Source organism: Chlamydotis macqueenii, chromosome 1 (assembly GCF_036417535.1).
Source record: "Chlamydotis macqueenii isolate bChlMac1 chromosome 1, bChlMac1.mat, whole genome shotgun sequence".
NCBI classification, from domain to species: Eukaryota; Metazoa; Chordata; class Aves; order Otidiformes; family Otididae; genus Chlamydotis; species Chlamydotis macqueenii.
The window spans coordinates 125152717-125179610 of record NC_141556.1 but is presented as its reverse complement, the minus strand read 5'-3'; the positions used below and the strand labels follow the sequence as shown (position 1 = coordinate 125179610).

Here is a 26894-nt window from a genome sequence, read left to right as displayed (position 1 = left end):
GAGAACCTCTATTTGCAATCATTTTTCCCTGCAGCTCATGTACCTGTGCCTCTAGGTCTGAGGTAGGTTTCCCATCCCACTTTCTCATGTCCTCTCCTTGGTCACGCAAGGTAAACCACAGGGTACCTCACTGTGTGTACTGTTTCACTTGAGCAGGGAAATGTTTACTCCTAATAGCTGAAATACTGGTCTGTATGGGCAGGGAGTAGGACCTATCCTCTTTTAACTGCTGGACCTCCCGAGACAGTTTCTCCAAAGCTGAGATGAGGGAAGAAGAGACAGTGTCTTCATATTGCTGGAGCTGACTAGCCAATTCATCCATTGTTGGTCCCTCTCCCTCTTTCCAGAGCATAATTGCCAATGAATTGGCATACGATGATGGTACACTCCGTAGAAACTTCCGCCACATGAGCCGTGTGCATTGGACTTCATCTGGATCTTGGGGTGACTCCTCACTGTCTAGGTCACTATAAATGACTTCCAGCATGGCTAATTCCCTTAGGTACTGGATACCTCTCTCTATGGTGGTCACTTGCCTGGATGATAGGCAATATCTTCATTGAAGGGATATCTTTCCTTCATACTTGACAGTAGTCGCCTCCAGAGGCTGAGAGCTTGTGCATCTCTTCCAATCACTTTGTCAATGCTTGCTTCCCTAGAAAGGGATCCCAGCTGTTTAGCTTCCTTACCTTCTAATTCCAGGCTACTGGCCCCATTATCCCAGCGTCGAAGCAGCCAGGTGAGAAAGTGCTCGCCTGGACGGCAGCCAAAATCTTTTTGTATGTCTCGCAACTCATTCAGGGATAGGGATCGGGTGGTTTCAGTTTCGTTTATGAGTTCCTCTCTTATGAGTTTCTCTTCTTCCTCCTCCGCTCATGATGGTCCTGGTTTTTCCTCATCCCTTACTAAACGAGCTGACTTTTGCTTCCAAGATTTCTTCTTCTGTACAGGGGCGACTGATACTGACACAGGTTGGTTCTCTGATTTGGCTGCAGTGCCTGTCACTGGGGCTGGAGTAGCCGCAGGGCCGGTAGCTGGGGCTGGAGTAGCCATGGTATCGGTCAGTTGATTTTCCCTCCCTTCTTCCTGAGGGTGCTGCACAACGTTAAGCAGTGTTTGGTAGATACTAGCCAGTGCCCAACACAAAGCGATAAGGTTTGCCTCTTTAGAATAGCCATGATATTTTCCTTTCAAATATTCGATCACTTCATCAGGATTCTGTAGTTGTTTGGGAGTGAAGTTCCAGACCACTGGAGGTGAGAAGTTCTCTAGGTACCTGCCTGTCTTCTCCCACATACCATGCCACCCCTGCCTCTCCAACCTCGAGGCAGATCTCCAGGTGAATTTTTTAAATAGTTGTTTAATCCTAAACAAAATCTGAAACCCATTCAGGAGACAGAGCAATAGGAGTATGCTGGCTTGCACATCCCAAGGATATTCAAAATTCTTGAGAGCTGATGTGACTCGCTCAAAAGAAAAAGGGAAGGTAAAGGAATAGGGGAAGGTACCCTTCTCTGACTTCCCCATAGATTGGTTCTCCGGGGAGAAAAAGAAAGATGTGCGATTATTAATAATTCTTACCAAATGGCATCCAAAGTACGGAGTTGCCAGCGATGCCAAAAACAAGGACCAGACTGATTTCATAACCAGTGATGTTACCGTATCATAAACCAGTAGTGACCAGTAAAACAAAATGAGAATTCTCATCCATTTCTGACAAATTATAAACAGCACCAAAGGAAATATGTGATGCAACTTAGGATAGATGTAACACAACCATGTGAACACGTAGTACAACATCGTGACCAGGGACTCAAATAAAATAATGAGCACTTGTAACAACTTTAACACACTCTAGTCAGATCTGTCCTTACCTCAACTCTTCGAGCCCCACATTGGGTGCCAAAAAGACTGCGATGGTTTAACCCAAATTACCACACAGTTTCTCGCTCACCCTCCCACTCCCCAGTGGGATGGGGGAGAGAATTGGGAAGGAAGGAGAACTCGTGGGTTTAGATGAAGACAATTTACTAAAACAAAAAGGGAAAACTACAATAATAACAGAATATAAGTTGAGACCCCACCTGGAGTACTGTGTCCAGTTCTGGAGGCCCCAAGACAAGAAGGATATGGACCAGTTGGAGAAGGTCCAGAGGAGGGCCACGAAGACGATAAAAGGGCTGGAGCACCTCTCGTATGAGTACAGGCTGAGAGAGTTGGGGCTGTTCAGCCTGGAGAAGAGAAGGCTCCGGGGGAGACCTCATAGTGGTCGTCCAGTACCTCAAGGGGGCCTACACGAAAGATGGGGAGAGGCTGTTCAGCAGGGCCTGTTGCAATAGGACAAGGAGTAATGGTTTTAAAATAGTGGGGAGTAGATTTAGATTGGAAATTAGGAAAAAATTCTTTACAATGCGAGTTATAGAACACTGGAACAGGTTGCCTAGAAAGGTGGTGGAAGCCCCATCCCTGGAAACATTCAAGGCCGGGCTGGATGAGGCTCTGAGCAACCTGATCTAGTCGGGGATGTCCCTGCTCCTTGCTAGATGACCTTTGAAGGTCCCTTCCAACCCTAACCATTCTATGATTCTATGATTCTATGATATTAAAATATACGAAGTGAACAATATATGCTTTCTCACCACTCAATGTCCCAATGACCGATACAGCCCGTCCCGAGCAGCAATCATGGAAACAAAACCGAGCGGCAAGCAAAGGAGCAAAAGGGAGCCAGCAAGGTAGAGGGAATGATGCCAGCAAAACCAGGAAGAAAGATGTATGCCAGGAAGGCAGATACTCGCCCTGGCCAGCCCCCACTTATATACTGAGCATGACGTTTATGGCATGGAATACTCTCTTTGGCCAGTTTGGATCAATTATTCTGTCTGTCTTTCTCCCAGCTTCCTGCATCTGCAAATTAGCGAGACTTGGAAAGCAGGACAGTGTCCTTCGTCTCATTCACAACAACTCGTATCATCAGGGTGTTTATCAACATTCTTCACACATGAAATCCAAAACACACCAGCTACTGAGAGGAAAATTAACTCCATCCCTGCCAAAACCAGGACAACCTGTGACCCAGAGTCAAATCTGCAATCAGGTCTGCACAAATGAATATATTAACCTACTGAGTTACCTCTCTTATTAGCATGATTTAATAGAAGTTCTCATTTTCTAAGAAGCCCAATATTGTAATTAATTGTTCTTTTGTGTGTCAATTTTTGGGGGCCTTTAGAACTAAAAAATTGTAAAAAAAAAATACTTTACAATTGCTGATAACTACATAACAACTTATTAAAAAGCCAAACTCATTTTAATATTCTAATTTATTACACACTCTTAAGTAACTAAACAGCACTTTCAGTAGATAGCTCCTTAAAATGCATCATCAGTAGACATTCCACTTGGACTAAGACATTTGGGGGTTTTTGCCCAGTAGTGTCCACTTCCTCTAGATCTGTGCTTTATATTTCTGCTTCACTCCGCTCATCTTTAGACATTATAACTCAAGTAAAATTTTATAATGTTAGATAAGATGCATTTTGACGTTCATATTCTCTCCACCAAGTTCCCAGAGGCCAGGACAAGGCTAGCTATACCTCAACATAGAATCATAGAACGGTTTGGGTAGGAAGGGACCTTTAAAGGTCATCTGGTCCAACCCTCCTGCAAGGAGCAGGGACATCCCTGACTAGGTCAGTTTGCTCAGAGCCCCGCCCAACCTGGCCTTGAATGTTTGCATGGATGGGGCATCAACTACCTCTCTGGGCAACCTGTTCCAGTGTTGCACCACCCTCACTGTAAAAATGTCTTCCTTATCTACCTCCCTCTATTTTAAGATCATTACCCCTTGTCCTATCACAACAAGCCCTACTGAAGAATTTCTCCCCATCTTTCTTATAAGACCCCTTTAAGTACTGGAAGGCCACTATAAGGTCTCCCCGGAGCCTCCTCTTCTCCAGGCTGAACAGCCCCAACTCTCTCAGCCTGTCCTCAAAGGAGAGGTGCTCCAGTCCCCTGATCATCTTTGTAGCCCTCCTCTAAACTCGCTCTGACATCTAAGTATTACTAGAGTCTGCAATAAAGGGAGCAGACAGTGGCGTTAAGGAATATATACATGAAGCATTTAAGGTCAGCCACAACACTGGTCAGGTAGCTAGCCATTCTGTCTCCAAGTTGTCATCTATACACAGGACTCAGATAACACCCAACAGAGCAGAGTGCTTGTGACTGTAAGACAGTTCCACTAAAGCAGGCACTAGACACAAGTAATAAGAAAATAATACATTGCAAATCCACTTACTTACTGTAGGGCATATTACTTTAGCTAGGGAAGCTCCCTGAGTTAATCATAAGATCAGACCCAAACGATGAGTTGACAGCTAGAAATCTATTTCTATTGGATGCAGGGTATATACTGACCTTTCAATCTTATCAGCAGAATTATTCAAGACATTTGAGAATATGTAGTATAATTTGCTTCTGTACAGATAAAATGAGAAAAGCAGTGAGTTATTCAAAGCATATGCAAGTGTCGTGGTTTTGTTAGTGAGGGGGGGCCTAAGGTGGTAGCTTCTGTAGGAAACTGCTAGAAGTCGCTCCCCTTTTGTTCAGTGGACTCGGCCGGGCCTAGGGCGGACCTGCTGCTGGCCAAGGCCGAGCCGATTGGTAGCAGAATGTTCCGTGATAACGCCTCTGCGATAACGTATTTAAGTAGGGGAAAACAGAAAAAAAAAGAGAGAGGAGAGAAGATGTGAAGAAGCTGAGCGGGGGCAGAGGTGCAGAGGGGGAGGCGCAGGCCTCGTGGGCCTTGCAGGCCTCACCCTCTGGCCTCTTGCCAGGCAGCTGACTGGGCCTGACTCGGTCCAGCCCGGCTGCAAGAAGTGGAGAGGAGATGAGAAGTGAATAAGATGTAAAAAAGATCCTGAGAGACATCTACCAGCCTGTTGTGAGGAACGGCTGCAGACACCAAGGTCAGTGAAGAAGTGAGGGGGAGGAGTAATGCGGCTCCTGGCCAAGATTCCCCTGCAGCCTGTGGTGACGACCATGGTGGAGCAGGTTGTCCCCCTGCAGCCCATGGAGGTCCACGGAGGAGCAGAGATCCACTTGGAGCCCGTGAAGGACCCCGTACCGGGGGAGGTGGATGCCTGAAGGCAGCTGTGGCCTGTGGAGGGCCTGCTGGGACAGCTGTTCTAGAGGGACTGCACCCCGTGGAAGAGATGACCCACGCCGGAGCAGTTCCACGAAGGACTGTGGCGTAGGGGTGGGACCCCACAACGGAGCAGGGGAGGAATGCGAGGAGTTCTTCCCCCAACCATGAAGCAGCGGCGTGAAACAACATGTGATGAACTGACCACAACTCCCATTCCCTCTTCCCGCCCTGTGCCGCTCGGGAGGGGAAGGTAGTAGAGATAATGTTAAGCTCGGGAAGAGGGAGGGGTGGGGAGAGGTTATCTTGTTCTCTGTCTCATTATCCTGCTGTTTGTAGTAATAAATGAATAGTTTTCCCCACGTCGAGTCTGTTTTGCCCGTGACAGTAACTTTAAGGATTTCTCCCTGCCCTTATCTCAAACCTCGAGCCGTTTTTCTTACATTTTCTCTCCCTGTTCTCTCAGAGTGTGGGGGGAGTGAGAGAGAGACTGCGTAGTCTGGTCCTGATCGGGGCTGAACTACGACAGCAAGGTAGCGAATATGCCCAAATAAGCCTTATGGAAGATGATATGCAAATAGATTATCCATAATTCAGAGAGGTCAGAAATCACTCAAGGTAAAAATGGCACTAGCCAATCTTTTCCATATGCAGCTTATGAGCCATTTTTCTTGAGTTCTTCCCTCATCAGCATCAGACTGCCCTGTCTTGATGTTAAATAACTATCCAAAATGCTGAAAGAGATAATGAAGTTAGGGTCAAGAAGCAAAATAGATATCATTCAAGGAAATAGAAGTAATAATTATTGCTGGTTCAACAGTTTATCAGATTTGAATACATGAAATGCCCAGGTCAGTCTTAAACGGCACAGGTCATTTTGTCTAACCTCACTCAAGCAATCATGAGGTGTCAAATTGTCCTTGCAAATAAGGCAAGACTTATAATCTGCAACCTTGGTCTCCATTACCTTCCTAAATGGCATTAGAGTAAAGGCAATACAAAACTTATTCTAAAAATTCTGAAAAGCTAGCTATCAAACACACGACTATAAGCACAAATCTTAAAAATTGCATGTGACTAAGGACAGGAAAATGAAGAGAAAGTGATTATTATTAGCACTTCCTTCCTGAGATCATTAATGGAAAAAAGAAACTGAGAAGGTTCATCTCACTTCACCCTTTATGCCTAGTTATAAACTGTAAGAACACACAGAACACAGAAGATATTTCATGAGCAGTGCAAGTTAAAAGATGCTGATCCTGGAACACAGAAACACAGGGAAGTACGTATGGATAGACAATAACTTCTCCCCCAGCAAATACTTTCAGTGGCAAGTTGTCATGACATCTCTATGAATAACAATTTTTAAGGTCTACAAAAGGAGTATTAGAAGAGTATAGCAAAAGACTTATTTCACCTTTTTGACAATCTTTCCACACGGTTTTTCGATTCTTCTCATAATGTTTATTCAACCAAGTGAGGATGGTTCGTTCATGTGGAGAATATATATTACTGGATAAAGGTTCTGATTTTATTCTTGGCATATCCTGTGTGCCTTCCAAGCTGAACAGATCACTGATATTACGTGAAGAAACACATGGAAGAACAAACACCTGAAATTAAAAAAAAAATGTTTTTAAGCACAAACTGTAAAAAGAACAATTTTAAGCTGAATTATTAAAAAAAAACACTTCAAACTCAAAAGTTTTTCTAAAGAGCTTAAATGTATAACACACAAAAGAATAGATTTGCTGAGGTTTTAGAGTGTTCCTTTGCATCCTTAAACAAAATGCAAACTGAAGCTTCCAAATGGTCTTGGGAGTCTGGAGAGGTCCTAGTCAACTGGAAACTGGCAAAAGTCGTCCTCGTTTTCAAGAAGTGTAAGAAGGAAGACCTGGTAATTACAGGCCTATCAGTGTCACTTCAGTGCCTGATAAAATTAGGGAGAAGACTATTCTGTGAGTTATTGAAAAACACTTGAAAGACAACGCAGTCAGAGGTCACAGCCAGCATGGGTTCACAACAGGGAAGTCCCGCATAACCAAAGTAATTTTTTTTTTATGACAAGGTCACCCATCCAGTTGGCCAAGGGAAGCCAGCAGATGTGGAGGGTTTGGATTTTAGCAAAGCTTTTGATACTATTTCTCATAGTATTCTTCTGGACAAAATGTCATCAGACTGGCGGTCAGTCACCAATGGAGTTCCTAGTTAACTATTAATGTACACGAGATCCAAATTATAGCACCCATATTTAATTACAATTTTAAAAAATTGAGTCACTTTGAAATTCCTTTTTAAACCCTGAAGCATTTCAGTTCAGCATCAGCTAGTTCCAAGCAGAGATGGCTGAGCTAACTTAATTTAAATACTTGGATTTTTCTCCATGGCACTTCATTGATTTGCATAGAACTATCTTAAAAGAAAAAGAAATCTCAAACTTTGATATCAGCATCCTCAGATACAAATCTGAAGAAAACAACAGCAACAAACCCAAGCAAATTGTCATAGTCTAGCCCCACTCGGGACCAACCTCTGGCTTGCAGTCTCTCTCTCACTCCCACCACCCTCCGAGGGAATAGGGAGAGATAATAGAAGAAAGAAAGTCTCGAGATTTGAGATAAGGATGGGGAGAGATCATTGAAGTTACCGTTATGGGCAAAATAGACTTAACCTGTGGAAAACTATTTATTTATTATTAAAATCAAAGTAGGATAATGAGAAAGAGAACAGAACAACTTCCCCCTACCCCTCCCTCTTCACCACTGGCTGCAGGGGAATCTCTGCTCTCGCAGCTGGAACACCTCCTCATCCTCTTTCTTCACTGACATTGGTGTTTGCACAGCTGTTTCTCTCACATCTTCTCACTCCTCTCTGCTGCTGTTGCACAGTAGTTTTTTTTCTCTTCTTAAGTATGTTATCACAGAGATGTTACACTATTGCTGATTGGCTCAGCTCTGGCCGGTGGCAGATTCATCCTGGAGTCCGTTGGCACTGGCTGTGTCAGACCTGGGGGTAGCTTCTGGTATTTTTTCACAGAAGCCATCCCTGCAGCCCCTTGTTACCAAAACCATGCCACATAAATCCAATAAAATACCTGACTGAATCAAGCCATTTCAAGTTGCTTATTTTTTAGAACTTCATCTCATCAGAAAAAAAAAAACAAACTCAAAAGCCAAACAAAATAACACACACGCATTTTATGAATTTTTTGTTTTTTCTGCTCTGTGCTTGTCTGTCATGTAGCTATGAATAGAATCATAGAATGGTTAGGGTTGGAAGGGACCTTCAAAGGTCATCTAGTCCAACCCCCCTGCAAGGAGCAGGGACATCCCCGACTAGATCAGGTTGCCCAGAGCCTCATCCAACCTGGCCTTGAACGTTTCCAGGGATGGGGCATCCACCATCTCTCTGGGAAACCTGTTTCAGTGCTCTACAACTCTCATTGTAAAAAATTTTTTTCCTAATATCTAATCTAAATCTACCTTTGCTGAATAATTCAGCAAATTGAAAAAACAGAAGAGTGACTTGCTTTCCGATCACTATGATGGCATTTTTCCACATCCATGTTCCCATGTGTCCTTAGGGACATCTGTCTCAGCCCATGCATACATACTGTTTGTTGTCTGTTGCCCTCTCTGCTATTTCTCTCATTTTTAAATTTTAGATCAACTCTATATCTTTGTTACATACCTTCTTTAATATAATTTTTGTCATTCTTTATTATACTTTTTCAGTAAATAATCACAGAATAGTTGAGGTTAGAAGGCATCTCTGGAGACTGCCTAGTCCAAAACTCCTGCTCAAAGCAGAACTAGCTAGAGTGAGTTGAAAGAATCATGTTCAGTTGAGTTTTGGATATCTCCAAGGATGGTAACTCCACAACCCCTTTGGGCAACATGTTCCAGTGTGTGACCATCCTCACAGTAAAAAAGTTTCTTATGTTTAAATGGGACTTCTTGTATTTCAGTTTATGCCTACTGCCTCTTACCATGTCACTAGGCATTACTGAAAAGAGTCTAGCGCTGTCTTCTTCACATCCTCCCATCAGTTATTTATATGCATTAATAAGATCCCTCTTGAATCTTCTCCTCTTCTAGCTGAACAGTCTCAGCTTTCAGTCTCTCCCTGTATAACAGATACTCCAGTCTCAAATTATCTTTGTGACCCTTAACTGGACTCACACTCCAGTGTGCCCATGTCTTTCTTCTACTGGCGAGCCCAGATAATAACTATATTTTTCATTTCTTTTCCATCCTTTTGAATAGAAATAAGTAAATAATTCTTTTTCAGCATACCAATATTACAGATCATTAGTGAGTGTATCAGATTTACTTTGAAAAACATGATTTAGGCATCCAAAATATTTATCTAGCATCAGTAAATATAAAATTTAATAAAATTTGAGAAGTCTATACTGACCAAGTTCATTATATCTTAAAAGGAATAGGTATTATAAAAATGTTTACCTGCTTAAAAATTCCATTCTACGATAAGATAATAAATACCATGCTTGGGTATATGTCTAGTCAACTATGTACTTCTAGTGAAAAGTGTTTCTAACCAGGGTAATAAAAAAAGCATGGAAGGGTTTTCTTTATTTGTAAGAAAAGATTTCTGTAGCATTTAATAATACAAAATGTACATTGTTCTAACATAGTATTTCCTAATTGAAATATATTAAGACACTGCAAAAGTTTCAGAACTAAGAAAATGAAAATGTTCTCATTCATTTTTTTTCTTCTGTGTTAGAGAGAAATAAAATACTTAGAAGTATTTAATTTTAAAGATCTGTTTGGAAAAAAAAAAAAACCAAAACCTTGAATATATCACAGATCTTCAAAACAAAGGTTTTTTTTGCCATCGGTTCTTCAGAATTTAAGTAGTAAATGTATCTGAAATTTACCTTGTACACCTGCAGTAGCACATCTGTCCAAGCTCGTTTGCTCATTGTCTCAAATATTCTGTCCTCCAGAATGAACAGATGCTTGTCACTAAATATATCTGAATTTTTCACATCATCTTTTTTCAACTCAGCCATGCGACCCTTCAGATAAAGGAATAGGATTTATTTTCAATATTCATTTCAGCAGTTTGGATAGAAAATTCACGAAAGGACAATAATGAATCAATGGCATAAATGACTGATAACTTCTACTGTAGTGCAATAGTGATCAGGCTAGAACCATTTACAGTTTGCCACTATGTCAGGAATAAGAAGCGCAATACAGTTGAAAGCAGCAATCAGGACAAAGATAAGATATTTTTTTTAAATTGTAAAATCAGTAGAAAGCAATAAAATTAATTCTACTTTGAGAAAATATATCTGTTGGAAATTAATCACAGTTATTACTGATATTGGAAGGAATGGAAGAGAAAAAACAAGGGAGGAGGGTGTACATGTTGGTGTTAGTTTAAATTTCTGCTAAATCTCATGCATATGCTTAGATTTATACAATCCAAAACAGCCACCACAGTAGGAATACTCATAGTCCACAGAGGAGTTCCATTAGTCTTCAAAGGACTGACTCTAAGCATACAGTCTTTGTTTAAAAAGACAAGAAAAAATGCAACAAAACAAAACCACAAAAAAACCGCAAACCTACCTTCAGTACAGTTTGCACTTCAATCCATTTCTTATAATCATCAGGTTCAAGCAGAAATTCTGGCATAACATGAGGAAGATATGCTCCTTGGCTTCTGAAATCATAAAGTAGGAAAAGTTAATAAGTAAGTAAGAAAATTATTTTTAAGACCAGTCCAGGTTTTTCAACTTGTTCAACCTATGTGTAAATTTTCTGAGTTCTATCTGAGTACACTTCAGACTAACAATTCAGTTCCATTAACTACTTTAGATAGTTTCTATTTATGAAGTTGATGCTCGATTTCTATGCCTACAACTAAATGGTAAAAGCATGTACAACTCTGGGCAGACTGGCTTCTTTATGAGAATTGCTGCTTCATAAGAGATTTCTAACATCAAAAAGCATCAAAACACATAATACCCGTTTCCATGTGAAAGTCAAAGGACCAGTGTTACATAACATTAGTAGAATTAAAACTTTATGATCCTTTTAGCTGTCTACAGGTCTGTTATAAGAGGCCTTATGAGTGTAAGCAAAGGTATTTCAAAACGCTATTAATTGTTTAACTGACCTGCCATCTGCTCTCAAGTGACTAATAAATGCAATAGGAAAAGTAATTGCAGTAACAAAAGGCAACTTCATTAGACTGAATACCAAAAGAAGTTAACTTCCAAGTGAAGAAAGACTATTTTTTTTTTATTTCAAAGGACACAGTTTAAACAAATATTGCTGGAAACAGGGGAAAATAATAAAGAATACTGAGGTTTATTTTTCTCAGGGGAGCAGAAAAGTTTCTTGACTTTTAGGTCAGAAAGCTTATAATAGTGTATTTAGATTTACATTGTTCTCTTTCTTTTTAACACAGCTAATGTGAATAATAATCACATGAACTTTTCTCGTTATATAACCAGTCTGTCATTCAAACGAAGCGATCATACTTTTCTGGTACCATACAGTCCAAATCCAATTTACTTTGTACATTAAAAGTCACAGACCACAGTTTGAAATTAGAATAATGACAACTTATTTCTCTTCCTACAGAATTTTACTTTGCTGGTAACAGCATATTTTTTTTGTCTCCATATTTTACATAATGACATTATCTTCTCAGATTATTGAAATTTCATGTTTCATACAATTATCTAGTATGATTTTCAAAACACAACTATTTTAATCAAGTACCCAAAATAGCATCAAGTTATTAGTCTGGTTCTAAAACTAACAATATCTGAAATTCCTATTTTCCATTAAGTCATAGACTTTGTCCCATGAAGTCCCTTTAAAACTTCAGTTCTTCCCAAAGGATAAAAGAAGGAAGTTACACAACATTATCATATCAGGTGTCCTATCTGTCTTTAAATGTTTTTACTTGGTAGATATATGGGAATAGGTGTAATATACAGTTTTCATCCTCAGAAAAGCTACATAACAATGTTATGCATCATCATAGTAAAGATGTTTATCTTAATCTTAAATAACAACCTGTGAAGAAATGCAAATATACTAGGTGATCCTAAAATGCACAAGTAGGAAAATAATATCCCTAAATCAGGAACAATTAAGAAATCTGATAGGATTCAAACAAAATAAAAGAGGCAGAAACTAACAGGACGTGGTAATGCTAAGCGCATAGTAAGCATCAGTTTAATCATCTAGCATCAAATACACATAAGCACAGGAGTTCAGCTAGAACTGCTTTTCAATGGCAACCTCTATCATTTTACTAGGGTTGTTATGGATTACTACTTCATTTCCAATCATCAGACCTCATCAATCATCAGTCATCGATGTAACTGTGTACAGAGGCACTGAACTTAGCCTTGACCTGCTTCAATTCTGCTCTGAATACATCAGTGAGTTAACAGACAAAATGCAGTAAAACCGAAGGCTTTTATTAAAATTTAGCTACTAAATAGTTTTCCAAATTGCTCAAAAAACCACTTTGGAAACACCTGCTATGCTTAGCAAAAGGGGTTGGCATCCACTTACACCAAAACTCATCTTTATTTTAAAGTATGCGATTAACATCACGTAGGATAGATTCAAGATTCCCTGGAAAGTCTCAATGGGAATACTGGACATAAGAGCCATCAGGCTCCACCAGAAGAAAACTTTGACCCTATCTAGGAGTGCTCCAAAAGTATCCCATGAAAACTCTTTAAGGAAACTGCTGTGAATTAATATTGTGATGGAAGCTCCCGAACAGACTTTATTAGGGGTAACTTCAAGCATAAGGTACACCAAAGGACCGAAACCTGACTGCCTCCTTGCCAGAAGCTGCTAGAATATAAACAAAATTAAGTATTTTGGAATACTTTTCTGATATAATCTTAACCTAAGTAGATTGATGACATTCTTTCATTTCTTCACCTATATCTTGAAGAAATATTTCCACTTGTGTTGTTCATTTTCAATGTTATGAATAAATGTTTTTATTTCTATTTTACAACAAATAAACTTGAGGTAAATAAGATATAAAGAGAATCTCTCTCTCAGGTGCGACAACTCAGTAAACTGGGTCATATTAAAAAGTATACTTCCAAGCTTCACAGCGTACACACCACTCTATCCAAATTCAAAAAGCACTAAGAATTTATCTTGTCTGCCCAAAGTACCTAACACAATCAGAGCAAAGAAAATAAGTGTTTTGCAGAGCTGATAACAGCCGAGAAGGCTTTCTAGTATACTCAAAGATATTGGGTGGCATGGTCAAACTTGGAGGATGACTGATGATAGGTGTTACTGTCATCCAGTGAGAAATTACGTTATTTTGGTTCCTTCATACTGACCTCATCCATGAAATGCTGAGTGACAGAAGAGATATTAAAACATTTGAAGCTAGATAGAAGAAACATCAGTCTTAAAAGACCAAAATTAAAGTCTCTATTAATTTGAGGTAGGGCTGTAAAATCCCACACTGAAGGGTGAAAGGCTCTGAAAGGCACATCAGCTCCATTCTTGAAAAGCAGTTAGACACTTTTATCTCTCTTGACAGGAACTGAGAAAGATCAATTCAGCTACCTATACAAGGATTAATGAAATTTAACCGTTAATAAGGGTAACAAGATTCAAAAGAGGAAGCATGTCTTTAAGTTATTCCTGACTGCTCTCCTAGCAGAGCATCAGCTTAACAGTAGAGCTAAGGTAACAGAAAGGATTTTCCTTGGATTGGAACTAAAGAAATCTTTTGACACTCTGACCTCAGAAAAATATCAACATACCAATAAGATAAATAAGAACATCTCCTGAATCTACTTAGACAACCATTCAGCATCATATCATCATACCATAACATGTTCAGTTTTGGGCTCTTCATTACAAGAGACACACCGAGGTGCTGGAGCGTGTCCAAAGAAAAGCAATGAAGCTGGTGAAGGGTCTAGAGCATAAGTCTTACTAGGAGTGGCTGAGGAAACTGGGGTTGTTCGGTCTGGAGAAAAGGAGGCTCACAGCTGACCTTATCGCTCTCTACAACTGCCTGAAAGAAGATCAGTCTCTTTTCCTGAGGAAATGGCCTCAAGTTGCACTAGGGGAGGTTTAGAATGGATATTAGGAAACATTTCTTCACCAAAAGGGTTATCAAGCATTAAAACAGGCTGCCCAGGGAAGTGGCTGAGGCACCATCCCCAGAGATATTTAAAAGATGGATAGATGTGGGACTTGGGGACATGGGTTACTGGTGGATTTGGCAGTGTTCGGTTTATTGTTGGACTCAATGCTCTTATTTTCCAACCTAAATGATTCTGTGATTCTATATCATCACATGCTTAATGTCTTGCTCTCTGGAAGGATGCAGCAATCTTTCAGAAGAAGAATAAGTAAGGTGGTATTAGTAAGAGTTTTCAATGGATATGATGATAAGATACTTTCCATCAGTCCACTGCCTAATGACTCTAGCCTTTAATATACTATGGGATGTATCCATCAATCCCTTTATTTAGTATTACAACAGATGTTGAAGTTGTGAAAACAACAGGAGTTTGTAAGCATTGTTCTTCATTAATGAAGAAAGGCAAAGATATTGTTCTGTCACTGCTGCAATGGCTCCTCCAGATCATTTGACACACTGGAGCACCTCTCCTATAAGGACAGGCTGAGAGAGCTGGGGCTGTTCAGCCTGGAGAAGAGGAGGCTCCAGGGAGACCTTATAGTGGCCTTCCAGTACCTAAAGGGAGTCTACAGGAAAAACAGGGAGAAACTCTTCAGTAGGGCCTGTTATGAAAGGACGAGAGGCAATGGTTTTAAAATAGAAGGAGGTAAATTCAGATTAGATATTAGGAAAAAATTTTTTACAACGAGGGCGGTGGAACACTGGAACAGGTTGCCCAGAGAGGTGGTGGATGCCCCATCCCTGGAAACATTCAAGGCCAGGTTGGATGAGGCTCAAAGCAACCTGATCTGGTTGGAGATGTCTGTGCTCCTTGCAGGGGGGTTGGACCAGATGACATTTAAAGGTCCCTTCCAATCCAAAATATTCTATGATTCTATTATCTATGAATCACAGAAGAATGCTATTCTGCTTTTCTTTTTAATAAAAATTACATGGATGAAAGTTGTAAGTCCAGTGTTGTTGGAGCAGCAAGCATTGGTCTCATTCTGGGTTCAAATACAGCTATATCACTGTCTGTTATTCTCAGATGAAAAGCTTGAATTTAGAACAGTATGTAAATGACAGGTTTTAAATGGGTTTACAGCCTCTTGCACACTAGTTGAGGATGCTAAAAAGCAGTAGAGATGCTGTGTTTCAGGGCTTCTGATGATCTCTAATGTCATGTTCCCATGACATTAGACTTTCTTTGAAGTTAATTTTCTTCTCTGTTTCACAAGTAGCAACAGTCAAGAAGGATGAAGAAGATTTTATTAACTGCTTTGATTTGCACCATCTTTGACTTTTGTTCCGTAATATGTGAGAAGATAAGATCACCAGTGAAGGCAGCTAATAGCTAAATCTGTTCAGCAGCAGTAGTGCTTCCATTTCTTGGCATATTATTAATATGAAAGACTAATAGATTACAAAGTCTACAAAATTTTTGCTAAAGCCAGTAATTACAGGACAAAAAGTATCAGTGGAACAGTGAGATTTTTAATGACAAATCTGATCTGACTGTCTACTGAGTCATCTTCTTTCATAATCAAGGAAGCATATTTCCTGTGGAATTCCTGTGCTGGATATAACCCTACCAAAGGACACCAATTAGTGGAAACTGCAGATGATAACTTTGGTAAAAATTAAAAGTTTATAATACACAAATCATAGATCACAAAAGATATAGTACAAAGGAAGCCTAAACCTACTGTATATTGTTCAGTTGGAATTATGTTTGAACTACACCAATAAAAAACGTGGAAAGAAAAGATGCATGCATGCATATTTTATCATACATGTACTTACTTAAGGAAAGCAAGCAATGTAGAATGTTGCCAGTGGAGCTGTAACATCCGTTCAACTGGATCAAGGGGTAATGACTGGCGCAATGTAATGCCTGGCAACAACTGCCCACTAAGATGGAATACCATGTCATAAACAGTCATGGTGTCTTTGTCAAGGTTTTGATTAAAAACTTTTTCTTGTGAAGAGGTCATCTGGACTTTATACACATCACTAAGAAAGAAAAAGCTTCTGATATTATTCTTCTAAATGCACAAAATTATCTAACATTATATATATACCATGATGACAAATTTAATAAACCACGAAGTAAAAACAGTAGCAAGAAGGTTGAAAAGTGTAGCACTTTTTCCTTTTTCCAGAACTTTCATAATAACGTAATAATTTTCCACTGCATGGAATATTTAATATGTGAAATATATAATAAATAAATTTATGTTTATCACTGCTTTCTGCCAAGAATAACTTTGATTGCTATCCTGTTTATAAATGTCTACGGGTTTGCGTCCCAGGAGATTGGCTTCTTCATTATTTAGAAGGAAGCTAGATAAGACCAACTAAGTAATGCCACTAAGACTGATATATTTCCAGGGTGTTTACAAGACTGTTGATTATGAAATTTGCTTTCCTATCTGTTTCGTGATCTTCAGAGTATGTGAGGGAGGGAAAAGACATATTGTTACAAAACTTATTTATGCCACAAATGAAGGGACAATTGCTAGAATTGTGTTCATTCTGGAAGGAGAATCAACTTCAGTTAAGAGGGTGACATATAGGTTGAACTGTATATTTAACATACACTGCATTATGATATATTAGAGCATCATATTTGGAAATACATTTTAGAAAATGAAAAATAACACCTTAATGACATTTTCATATAAATGGCACATAGGTGTTACGATTTTAATATACATCTGTGCATTAGAGTGTGTTGACATTCCTCAGATCATATCTTTTGTATATATATTAACATTTTATTAGGTAGCCATAAGTTAGCACCAAGCAGATAGGAATTACCGTCTTAGCGAATATGGTATTGAAATAGGATTTTGTCCCTTCGACCAACCGAAGAGAGTGAACCAGTTCTTAACAGCCGTTAGGGTTTTCTGAAAGAAGATGTACTCTTCTTTATCTTCATCAGGAAAAAATGATAATTCAATTTTATTTTCTCTCCTGTCACTTTGACTGTCAGATTCACTCTCTTCACTCATCTTTTGATCACTCTCACTTTCAAAAGTAGTATCCGACTCTGAATGATACACACAAAAAAAAAAATACAGAAAGATTCTTTACTTCTCTATTTTTGTCTATTTGTCTTAATTTTTTTTTTTAACACACAATTGTTTTCAGAAAATGAAAAAAACTGTCAGACAACAAGTGACCATCTTATTTCAGGAATAAGCAATTTAAGTGACATGTATAAGTCTTAGGAATAGAACAAATTATATTTTTGGAATCTAATTTCTCTTAAAGAAAAAATTATTACCCAATGAGAAAAAAAAAAAGAATAAATTCAGGCATGGCTTACAAAACCACAAACAGCAGTCTTAAAGAAACAGCCTTACATACAGCTCCAGTAGGTATAGCTTTACGAGGTAGTCAATGCTAGTTCACTCCAGCCACATAGCATGGCTCAGTAACGGACTTGTGTTCAAACAGTTTATCAGGTATTATATAGCTATAACCAAGCCTATATCCCAATCTATAAGCCTTTGGACTTTTCTACTGTCTGTTAGGCTTTCTCTCTCCTAAATTCTGACCTAACCAAAACTTAGATTATGTGTAACTAGTTGTTAACAACATCCACAAAAATATTATTGCATAAAAGATAACAAAGAAAACAAAGAACACCTTTCTTCATAGCACAAATAACTTAAGACGATTCCATCCTTGAAGGTTTATTTTAAGACAGTTTAGTACAGTTTTAATGTCTTATTAAATTATGCAAAAATATAACTAAATAATATCTTAGTGAATTTAAAGAAAATCTTAAGGTTTAAGAAGAAAAAAACAATAGAATATGGAGAAAGAGACCTGTCCTTTATAAGATCATGCAGTCAGATCTGAGTTTGTGCAGTTCTGCCGACTGACAAGATTATTTTCCCCATCTTGTCACCGCCACCTTTGCCAGAGGTTATTGCCTTTTCAGATCTGAAAACGAGCTGCTCTTTTGAACTCTTCTTACATCATTCCATTAAAAATGATTCATGTTGGTGAAGAGCTACTATTTAATCTGTTTAACTATCCCTATTTGTCTTGGCGATACCTTAGAGAGTGATCACACAAACATCAGCAGATCTGCAAGAGTGGAATCCTAACAGTGATGAAACAGTAGCAGTAACTTCTGCTGTTCTAACTTCCTAGTTAGAAAACTAGCAGCTGAAAGAAGAGAGATGTCAACAGCCTCAGCTACTAGTCTCCTGACAACCTTACAGAAGATCTGTTACTCTTAGTTCATACGGAGCAGCACCTTAACTGAGCCCCACTGACAACAGTTGTTCTTATACTGTACTTCATAAATGTAATAAAAATATTGAAGTCTAACCAGAGCGTACAACTAGAACTTTGCAGAATATAGTATATTTACAGAGTACATATGGTTGGTTAGTCCATGACTACAGGAACAATGCCCTCTTTAGTAATTACTCTCTTAGTTTTGTTCAGTAGTTATTTTTCTGCTGACTCCTCCATGGACGTGTTATTGCAAATTAGATCTTGGGGGGGTTTTTTGGGGTTTTTTTTTGTTTTTTTTTAATGTTTTGACTGATTTCCCTGCCACTCAGTCAGCTAAAAGGAACGAGTTTTTTTCTGCTTCTATATTCTAGGCCAGATTTCCGATGTGTCATAGGAAAGGACAGCCTCCTCAATATTCATTGATTATACATCCAGAAGCATTTCAGGCAAACATTACAAATGTGAAACATCTCTCTTTAAAGCAGTAAACTGAAAAGTGGTTGTAAGGGCTCAAAGTGTTTAAAGTGAACAGTTGCACTATACCTGATGATTGAGAATCTTCATAGGTTGAGTCAGAGTCAGTAGCTGCATCAGAGAAACTTGAGGAAGTACTGTGGGAAAGTGATTGTGGAGTATAACATGGATGCAGAACAACTTCTCCACTACTGTAGTCTTTACTGTCTATAAAACAAGATTTCAAACCGCAGATGAGAAAATATTTTATTGCCTGTGCTTTAACATTTTAGAAATGGATATCTGCTTCTATATTTTTCTGTTTCATGCTTCAATTAATCAAGTAACAGTTCTCATTTGACTCATTAGAATCTCACTTTGGTCATTAGAGTAGGGACAAAAAAAAATTACCTCCAGATTTTTTTCCATTAAATGTATGTTTTGCAAGATGAGTCACCACACTTGCTACAAAGTGTGGTGACCTATCAGAACAGTGCTAATTCAAGAATTCTAAGTCATGAACTAATTTTTTTATCACAGCTCTGCAATGAGTCTCAGCATACCATTATCAAGCTCTTTTAGAGGCAACAACACATAGTTTACAAACCAAACTCAAAAGTATGCTTCATCAATCCATCAGTTCAGTCAGAACATATGTTCTGACATTCTCATGCTGACTTATGATAGGATTAGAGGACTCTCTGCTAGCTGTGTCTGATGTCAGTCTCCAGAACAGGAGAAGAGGAACCCAGTGTAGTTTTTAGAGAAGTAAACATCAGTAAGAGAAGGAAGAATTCTGTGTGATTATCTCTAATTTTTGATTACTGGCATTGTTATTCATATGGTTTGGAGCAAATAACACACAAGCATAGCATCAGATACATGGAAGCAAAGCCTTCCTGAATAGCTCTCAAAGCCACTGTGTTATATAGATATAATTTGGTCACATTAAACAGCATTCCACATCAAAACAGTCTATACAAAACCACATAAAATAGACTTAAGGAATTTAGCGGTAATTACTTGCTTCAAAACTGATTGTGTGAACAAACCAATAAGCAATCAATACAAGACAGAAATACACCATTATTAATGAGAAATCACCACTCCATTTTTTGCTTAATCCTCAAGGGAAACCTACAAAGCATCTTCAAAAGGCAAGCTTGCAAAAGTTATCTATTGGTCATTAAATAAAACAAAAGCCAAAAACAAATGAACAAAAAAACCTCACAAATTTACAAGAGAGAATACTTTTTCCCGTTTTCTGCTTCATTTAATTGTGCTATGGTACCTATACCTATCTTCTATATGAAAAAAAAAAAAGCAAGCATTACTTGTCTTCTTGCTAATCCCTTTTTCAACTTCGCAAGTACTCTTCACAAGTTCTCTTTTCTCTTAGACAGTCCGAGTAACACACTTATTTTAAGTTAATGCAATCTTAGAATCCACAGTCTTCAAAGCTAGATCTATTTCAGACCTAAGGAATGACTTGCCCAACTGAAAAACTTGTCTATTCCATCAAAGTACATCAGAATCCAACAACTATAAGAAATACAATAATTTACTCCATATTTGAACCTGCTTTGAGCAGAAGGTGACCTCTAGAGATCCCTTCTGACCTGAATTATACAATGATCCTAATCTCTTTCCAAAAGCACAGCTACACATAAAGAAATTACACATCATTGAGGCAGGTAGAAAGGTAGGGGACAGGAGACAGGAAGAGATGGGGCTGGAGGAGAAGGACACAGCAGAGATGTAGAGATAGAGAGGCAGGCAGAGAGGCACTTTGCAGATAAAAATATTTCTAGTCTCTGACCGCAGGCTATTATTAGGCCTTAAAACATGACTATACTCTCCAGCCTTCAAGGACAGTAATTAAAGAAACCTGAAAACTATTTCCAAGAGGCAAATAATGATTGTATTTTATAGTAATATTATATGGCTTTCTTCTCACTTGCTTTCTTCAAAACATATCCAACTGTTGTCCCAGGAATTATTGACGATCAGTCTCTATCAATACAATTTAAATTACATTCATTTATTCTCTATTGTTTGGGCTGTTTTCTCTACCCATACTTTAAAAATTTCACAAAACATTCTGTAATATTTCAGTGTGTCTAATATTTTTCAATAAACGTGACCTAATAATTTATCCAAGTTTTCCTAATTTTCAACAAGAAAACAGAAGCTATTAAACTGCTTTAGAAATCTAATTGCAGTAACCCCTTGTAGTTAATGAGGAAATATACTATCTTGACGACAACATTCCTGTTATCACACTGAAAAAAATGATAATACTATTGGACATAACATAATTTTAAGAGGTAGAATGTTGACTGCTTACTGGTTCTCAAGATAATTTGTTGATCAGAGTGGTGAAATGCCAAATACGGGTATAAAGTAAGAAGGCAATTCTCTGTTGTTGCAGCAACTTGAATTGAGAACCTGTTCAAAACAAAATACAAATATTATAGTTTTCTATTTAGTCACAGTAATCAATATATTTCAGCACAAGAATAAGAGACAGAATGAAGGTGCCCAGATAACTTCTTTTCTCCTCTACTCTGGTTCAACAGCAGAGTACACAGATGGGATTGCACATGCCAAAATGGTGGTTAGTATAGTATTTCCACTTCATAGTTTTACTACTATAAGTATGGAAGTATCATTAATCTAAAGGTCCAAGAGTCAGCAGAGATTTTGTGAAATAAATGAACTCTGTCTCTCTGAAAAGAAAAAACAATTAAAATTAGAGCTGGCATTTTCTGAGTGTCCTAAAGGAGACTGCTAACTTGCTAAATAAATCCTATAATTTTTGAGAAGGGAAGTTTTTCTGAAAAGTAACTTCTATTTTTATCTAACATTTATTCTATAGACTTTACAAAAATCTCAAAATACATATTTAGAAATAAATAGATTCAATTTAAAAACAATGAGATATTGACTGCAATTGCTAGAATATAATAGAAATTTATTAACATGCTCCAGTGTTCATTAGAGTATCTGTACTGTCTGTAGCAGCCATATTAATGTGTAGTAACCCACCTTGTAATCTTTTTTTTGTACTTCACCTCAATCTTTCAGGGTGCAGTCCACAAGCAAATTACTGCCATCAATGGATCCCCATGACTTGTCTGCAGGTATGTTCCTAACTCATTGCAGCCAAAAAGTAATTCAACTGAGCTTAGTTCTTTGTCATTACATACCTTTCTACTCCACATTAACTTATTAACTACCATTAATATTAATTAACTACTTTGAAAAAGCTGTCAAAAATATTTTAAAATGTTTTAATAAGTCAAACATCTTGCTTTAGAATATTGAGAATTCTACATACTGAAAATATACCTTGCGCAGAATAAAATAAAATATTTTCTGTTTTCTTTAAATGACATATTGAAGGATAAATTTCTATCTAATGTAAATTTAGATAGCACAAATTAAAGATAGCACAAGACCTTTCAGATCAATTTGTAATATGACATAATTAGCTTCTACTGCTTTGTTATAAAATAACATAATCAAGGAAAAGATAAATGTTTTTAAAGTACCAGAAAGTAGCTTTTCTTTCCCCTTTCATACTTCCCTCTCCTAATACAACATTCTAATATATCCAGCCCTGCAATGTTTCAGTTTGTTCTTAGGACATGTCAGTCCTATTGGAACTTGGCTGGGAGCAGGGCAAAGGCCTTGGCTAGTTTCACCTTGTAGCGTAATATTTATTTTAGTTAACTTCATGCTTTCTGCTTTTATTCAGCAAAAATATCAGCAGTAAAACATCAGCAGGACAGATGGCTATGAGAGATGGCTACATCTATCTATATGTATAAAATGTACACTTGTACATGCCCAAACCGGGTGTCAAATATTTTTTCTGCCTTTACCAAGCCATTTAAAGACACACGGGATCAATAACTACAACACAGAAATGTTTGTCAACTTGCAACTCATGACTTTGCTGTGATAAATGACAATCCTCAGTACTCTGCCTGCTTACGTTAGATTAACTTCAGACGAGAGAAATGGGGGCAGAGACGGAAGAAAGCTGTATGAAGGTTAATGAAAGACATAGCTCTCAAGTTATATGAAAGTAACTCTATTATTGGACTCAGTCAATTTTCTGATTTCTCGGTCTGAGGTGAGCATGTCAGCCATCTCCATCCTCAACGTTGATTTGAGATTTGGGCATACATCAATCTCCATTCATGCTCTGATTTGCACAGTAATGAAACACAGAAAAGCGTACTTGAGAACAACTGCAGTACATCTTCACTAGTTACCCAAATTCAGTGAGTGATACTACTCAAAGCAAAGGTGCTACTGCACAACCTAGAAAAGAGCAGCCACTGCTACAGGACATCTGTGTACAAATAAATGCCTCAGACCTCACAGTACTGCTCCTCCCTGTTCCGTGCTACTAACAGTCCAACAGGGGCATGCCTCCTTATCTGCTGTGGTATTATAGTAAGAGAAATTAATACACCCAGCCAATAGCAAACACAATGCAAATATATTCTTAACTACAAAATTTAGAAGCTTCAGAGGGTTCTTAAGATGAAAAAAAGATTGGACAATAAAGCACCTGTGCTGGCTGAGCATGAGCTGTGAAGCAGCAGCGGGAAACTGCAAGTGATAGCAGTGAGTAAATCCCTGCTGCAGGGGACAGAGGACCTCACTTGCCAACCTGACCCTTCATCTAGGGAGGTTTGCCGCTTGCTTAGGCCTTCAATTACCATGAGAGTGGCTGAAGACTGGAAGAGCCTGCCCATAGAGGGTCGTCCGGTCTCCATCTTTGCAGATATTAAAAAATCAACTGGACAACAGTACTGATTCTGATTTGAGGAGGGGGTTTGAAGAGGGAACTAGATGATCTCTGGAGGATCTTTCAAACTCAGCCATTCTGTGATAATAAATATGAACTCACTTACTGGCCACCTGTCCACTAATCATAATTAAGTATTTTAATATAGCATTTTCCCAAAAGAGGGATTTGAAAGGAAACTTCAAGAAGAATAAGTCAGCAGCTAAAAAACTCATCTGAGTTTCAAAAGATGACACTCCATTCATTAGGAACAATGGCAGAAAAAAAAACAAAGGTGCTAGTAGCTAAATATTTATCACACACATTTCAGGCACTGAGATATGACGCACCAGACAGAAAAGCACATATATTTCCATACAAATATGGCAAACAGATTTCAAAGACGACTACATACTGCATGAGCTTAAAATCATCTTATACCACTTTTATTTAAAACACTATTCATGAAGTGAGGTTACAAAGCTATAAATCTCGTGCAATGTATCTGTTCTATATTTGCAGTAGAGCTTAACTAATATAAAAATCTGTGTTATTCTATTAGAACGAAGGGTACCTATATTGCTAGCAAATGTGAAGTTACTAAATGTGTTAAATTATTCAGTGTATTCAGTATTATAATGCTTCATAAAGCAAGTAAAAAATGTTATCTACAAGAACCATCATTGCCACTGCTATTTCGGTGTTTATTCTCTAATGCATATTTCCAAAGAACACAGAACAGGAGAATGGCCATTAAATATACTGTATTTACAAGTATTTGAAACCTGCTGACCACCAAAAACTAAAGCTCCAACTGTGATGATGAAAAACCACCATCCAACACTCATATATATAATTCATTCACATCTCTTAAATTAACTGTGATTTTTTCTCATTTGTTTGTTTTAATGTTTGTGGAAAGACAAAAGAACCTGAATCAAAACATATTTATCATTTTTATTTTGCTCTATAGCATTTCTGATATTTTCTAAGTAGAAACAAGTTATTTGTTTTATATCAGTGTACCCCAAATGCTCTAGAAATATAGGCATAGTTAAATAAACCTAATTCAACTATATTCATTAACAGATGCAGATATCAGTAACAATTTCTAAAGAGAAAGATTCCAAAACCATCAGGATCTAACTGACAAACCTCTGTAGCAACATTGCTTCAGTTAGTTAAAAAAAATATTTAAGGGAAGTTCACACTTCTAGTTTAGGAAGCAAAACAAACAGCTTGCAGAATTGATTAGTGCCAAAAGGAAACTGTGGGGAAAAAAAAAAGGAAAAAAAAATGAGGCATCTTACAGATCTTTAAGAACAAGGAACAACCTAGACTCAGGGAACAAGAAGTTGTAATTTTAAAATAAATAAATAAAGATCTGCCTTCCCTCTCCCCAAAAATCCTTGAACAGAGATGACAGAGATGGAAGTGAGAGGAAAAGATGAGCCATGCAAGCTCTGACATTTCTGTTCACGATTGAGCAGTTCCTCAACACTGAGGAGCCCTTATCCCTTGTAGCAGGAGTTCAGGCTTCCACAGCAATTGAAATAATAGAATAATGAATAGTGACAGACATGTGGTTTCACACGATATACAAGACTTATCGCTGGGAAAGTAGCTATGTTTTTCTAGTAGCAGCAATGACGTCAGTACTTAATTCCTGAATTACAGATGCTTCAGCTGGCAAGGATCATCAAAATGCTAGAACACCACAGGCACAGAAAAGGAGTGATTAATGGGTTTGGATCATTCTGGTTTTCAAAAGCACTCCCAACTATCTGAAGTAAAATGCCAATATATGATTAGGTTAGATGAATGCAGCAAAGAAGCATGCAAATATCAAGAACTCCGATGTTTTATAGCTCCCTGCTGTCTTGGAATTTAAATTATATTGATAGAAATTGACAGCTTGTGCTCTCTACGGCATGCCAGCAGAACACATGAATTTGACATTTGCCAGCAGTTCCTATCAAAGAGCTACATGCTGTAAGCATGTTTCCCAACAGCAAAAGGGAATGTACTGTTTCCCTCCATGAGACACCGAGATCTCATGGACTGTCAAAACAACGGGAGAAGATTCATAAGTGGGTACCTTTTACTGATTGTGTCTTAGCTGCACCATGTTGTTGGAGGCTAAGATCCCTGATAGCATCTCTTCCTGAAGTTCCAGCCATGAACAATGTGAATAACATCAGAAATTGCCTGAGCTTCCCAGTGGGAGAGGGGAAGAAAATGGAGATTGTAGGACACAACATGTATTTGTTGCTTACTACTTATTTTCAGAAAGTATAAGTTAAATGTCATTTCAATCAGGATAGCAGAAAAATTTATTTCCTGCTAAATATTAAGCAAATTAAAAGATATAATAACAATTTGAGGACAAATATATAAACATATCATGTTTGCAGAGGCTTTTTTTTTTTTGTTTAGTTTTTCAAGTTGAAGGAAACAATTGTCATAGCTAAATATTTCTTCCCATTTATTAAACACTTGCTCAAGGCATTCTTGGATTTTATGTTGTCTTTTTCTTCTACTTTCCTATCAGCCCTATGCAAGGAAATGTCATTTATTCTGCTTTGGAGTCAAAGGAACAAAAAAGAACAGATATTAAAAATAACATTAGAAATTAACTGCAAATTCTCATTTAAGGCAATCATTAAATAAATATTAATGCACTTTCTTATGATCCATTTAATGGAAACTGTGCACACAGTAAATTACTCCCACAAATGACAACCATATATCTCTTCAGTTTTCTTTTACAGTTACACATAGCATGGTTTTGCTATAAAACATGATTGCCCATCATCTTTCAAATGTCTTCTGTAAATTAGCCAAATTCCACAATATCTATCCTCTACCCAGTGTCCCCTCTGCTTTAAAGAAAAAAAAACCCAAACATTACTTAGATGGACTTAATATGGACTAGGCAAATCAATTCTACTGAAGTTTTAGACCTGAATTCAGAAAAGCAAAATACTGCAGAGCCTAAGTAAAAAATTACCAAACCAGAGTATCTGTCTCATCAATACTCATGCTTTGAAATATACCTAGAAT

At 37.9% G+C, this 26894-nt stretch overlaps 1 protein-coding gene across 1 annotated transcript in view; it reads right to left on the bottom strand.

Annotated features, from left to right (window-relative positions):
- Window positions 1-26894, bottom strand: part of CFAP47 (cilia and flagella associated protein 47) — a 315224-nt gene that overhangs the window by 231957 nt on the left and 56373 nt on the right. Inside the window, exons 27-33 of the mRNA XM_086766611.1 lie at window positions 21375-21475; window positions 19118-19255; window positions 17138-17369; window positions 16121-16330; window positions 10750-10843; window positions 10050-10190; window positions 6564-6759 (exon numbers count right to left, since the gene is read on the bottom strand). Coding sequence (XP_086622737.1) covers window positions 6564-6759; window positions 10050-10190; window positions 10750-10843; window positions 16121-16330; window positions 17138-17369; window positions 19118-19255; window positions 21375-21475 — 1112 coding nt within the window. The remainder of the gene's footprint in view (window positions 1-6563; window positions 6760-10049; window positions 10191-10749; window positions 10844-16120; window positions 16331-17137; window positions 17370-19117; window positions 19256-21374; window positions 21476-26894) is intronic.